Below are 2,929 nucleotides of genomic sequence, written 5' to 3' on the forward strand. Positions count from 1 at the left end.
CGAGCAAATGTAGTTAACTAATAAAATTCGTCTTTTATTACATTCGTATAACGTTATAAATTTCATTATGACTTACAAAGTCTTCATCAGTGATAATAAAGAAAACGTATTTGTGTAATCCCATCCAATGTTAACTAACATATGATATTATAATAAAAATTATCACTCTAGGCTAATCTTAATTATTCCTGCGTTAAGATATTATGGATCAAAATAAATATCAAATTAGAAGTTTGAAAATCCATAATTGTAAAATTGTGTTTAAATTGTGGTTTTTCGGTTGTTATCGAGAATCAAGCTCAGTCAACAATTTTATATAAAACGTCATTCCAAACAAGAATTTCTTCAATGATTATCCTATGTTCTATATAATTAAATGTCAATTTCTGATTAAAAAATTATTATATTTTATTTAAAATTATTATATAATTATATATTTATTTATATTTATATATTATTATATAATTATATATTATTATATTATATATTTATTTAAAATTATTATATTTTATTCAATATTGATGAAAATTTATTTTTCATTTATGTTAATTTATATAGAGTAGTCAATCCGTGTATCTAATGCATAACGCGTTTGATGATATTTCATGCGTTTTTGTCGTACGACAAATGTGTGCAGAACAGAAAGGTCCTCGGATCTCTCTATCCTATAGCCAATCAACAAGCTTGACAAATTTGTTGTGCGACAAAAACGCACAAGTGAAATATTGCCTTTTGTGTAAAAAGAAACTATGATTGGAGGAAATAGGAACATGTGATGCGACGCGAACAAATCTATATAAACTATAGTTTGCGGCACGGAATGCATAACACGGCACGCCTAAATAAAATCTTGTTGTAGTATAAACATTAAATATCTTTTTGTAGTTAAAAAGTTAATAAAAAATAATCAAATTTCTGTATATATATATATATATACTGTATATGTCCTTATTGACTGATTCATTATCTTAGATAATATTTTTAAACAAAGGTATATTTTTCTTGCAGCAACAGAGACCCCAAATAGGACCAATCGAATCCGAGTTTGCGGGTAGCGGAGAATACCGTCAGACTAGCAACGATCCAACTAACTGGCATAATCAGTCATCGGATCCAGATCTCTCCGAAATTTTGGATCAAGTTATCGAGATTGTTCCGGATGAAGATATCACAAGTAAGTATAGCGAAATATTAAACGATAATTTTCCATGATGAATGTCTCGTTCTGAATTGCTGATTATCCTCCATCTTTTTTATTAAAACGAAATTTTATAATATAAAAAAAAATATTTTTTGTATATATGTGTCTGTCTGCACATGTGTGCATGTGTCTATGAATAATTATAATTGGTTGCGCAATATTACTCACAGAAAATTGATTGTTCCTAAAAGATCTAATAAATTCGTTTAGGAACTCTTCTAGCTGATATCGAAGTGCCGGAGAATAATGTCATGAACGAAACAATGGCAATTAATGCTATTCAGAAGACATTGATGTTGTGCGAGACTGTTGTGAATTCGACGACATCCTCCAGTATAACTATGTCTGGCACGCCTCCAGCTTATTCGACTGCGGTAAGTTTTTTCTTCTATTGTAAATCATTTATTTTGGATTAATCTTATTCGTTTTCTTGAAAGTATTTTTTTAATTTATCATGTCGAATAGTCGAATAATCGAATTTGAAGTCATCGAATAATTAATCGATTTCTCAAAAGGCGCGACATTGATCATTTCCCTATCATTTGTGCTCAAGCTTAAAATCTTCATTGGACAAGGTGGCCAGCGAATCTTGAATCCTTGAAAATCGGGAATTGTCTAATATGTACCGTTTGAATATGTGACAGTACTGTCTGTCAATGATTCGAAGGATCCTGCAGTAGGGTCCTCTTATCAGCTTGATATATTAATCACAAGATTGATAATTTGATGTAGAAAACTTTCATTATTGACTTTCTCGATTCTGTGAATAAATCAGGTCGATGAATCAGGGCAACATTTAATGTTAAACAAGAATTGGAGGTCGATTGTGTATCTTCAAATGAGGAGAAAATTACAAAAATGAGCAAATTCATTAGAGTATTCATAATTGGTCAATATCTAGTAATCTTTGATTTTCATTTTTCAAAATTCACAATCGACCTCCAGAAGACGAATCAGCCACATATGAATGAAACAGCTATTGCTTCTCGCGACACACAGCGTTTGGAGCAGGGATAAACAGCACCGCGGTCTGGACTCTTTGCTGATTTATTGAAAATTGAGTAATATTACCATTTCCAGCATAGTAGCCAGTAGGATCGCGCGCAAGTAATCCAACAGGAAAAATGCATTGTATTCCATAATCTGATAAATCGTTGAATTTTGTTATAGTTGGGAACTACGCCTGTGACAACTGCCAGTCATAATTACCAGCCACCTCCTCTGTATCAACAGCCCAGGATGAGGTTCAATCAACCAAGCATTAGACAGCCCGGCCAGTTTACACAGTTGCAGCTGCAACAGCAACGTTCTAAACTCATACATCAACAACAACAGCAACAGCAACAACAGCAGAAGCAACGATTATTGCAACAACAGCAGCAACAACAGTTGCTTATCCCATCGAATGCTACTGCGACGGATCAAATGAATAGTGGCATTAACATCGACAATCTTTTGAACAATACCGTTGCGCCGCCAAATGTGTCATTGCAGGTATATGTCGTGTGCAGTTTATCACGGAAGTACAAGAAGAAATAAAAAATTAGAAAAGAAATTAAAAATAAAACATTACTAGAGAAACTTATTTTATTTCTTTCTTGACTTTTTATATAAAATAATAATAACAAATGATATTAAAAATTTCATAGTCGAAATATAATTAATAATATACAAAATATAATTATTCGCAATTTTTGATAGATTGCATTAGCTTATTTCTAATAAAAA

General features: G+C 31.5%; 1 protein-coding gene across 1 annotated transcript in view; it reads left to right on the plus strand.

Annotated features, from left to right (window-relative positions):
- The window catches only part of LOC108693720 (nuclear receptor coactivator 2-like), a 63,409-nt gene that overhangs the window by 43,995 nt on the left and 16,485 nt on the right, over positions 1-2,929 (plus strand). Inside the window, exons 12-14 of the mRNA XM_018202809.1 lie at positions 1,009-1,174; positions 1,412-1,575; positions 2,372-2,706. Of these exons, the coding sequence (XP_018058298.1) occupies positions 1,009-1,174; positions 1,412-1,575; positions 2,372-2,706 (665 nt within the window). The remainder of the gene's footprint in view (positions 1-1,008; positions 1,175-1,411; positions 1,576-2,371; positions 2,707-2,929) is intronic.

Source organism: Atta colombica, unplaced genomic scaffold, assembly GCF_001594045.1.
Source record: "Atta colombica isolate Treedump-2 unplaced genomic scaffold, Acol1.0 scaffold96, whole genome shotgun sequence".
NCBI classification, from domain to species: domain Eukaryota; kingdom Metazoa; phylum Arthropoda; class Insecta; order Hymenoptera; family Formicidae; genus Atta; species Atta colombica.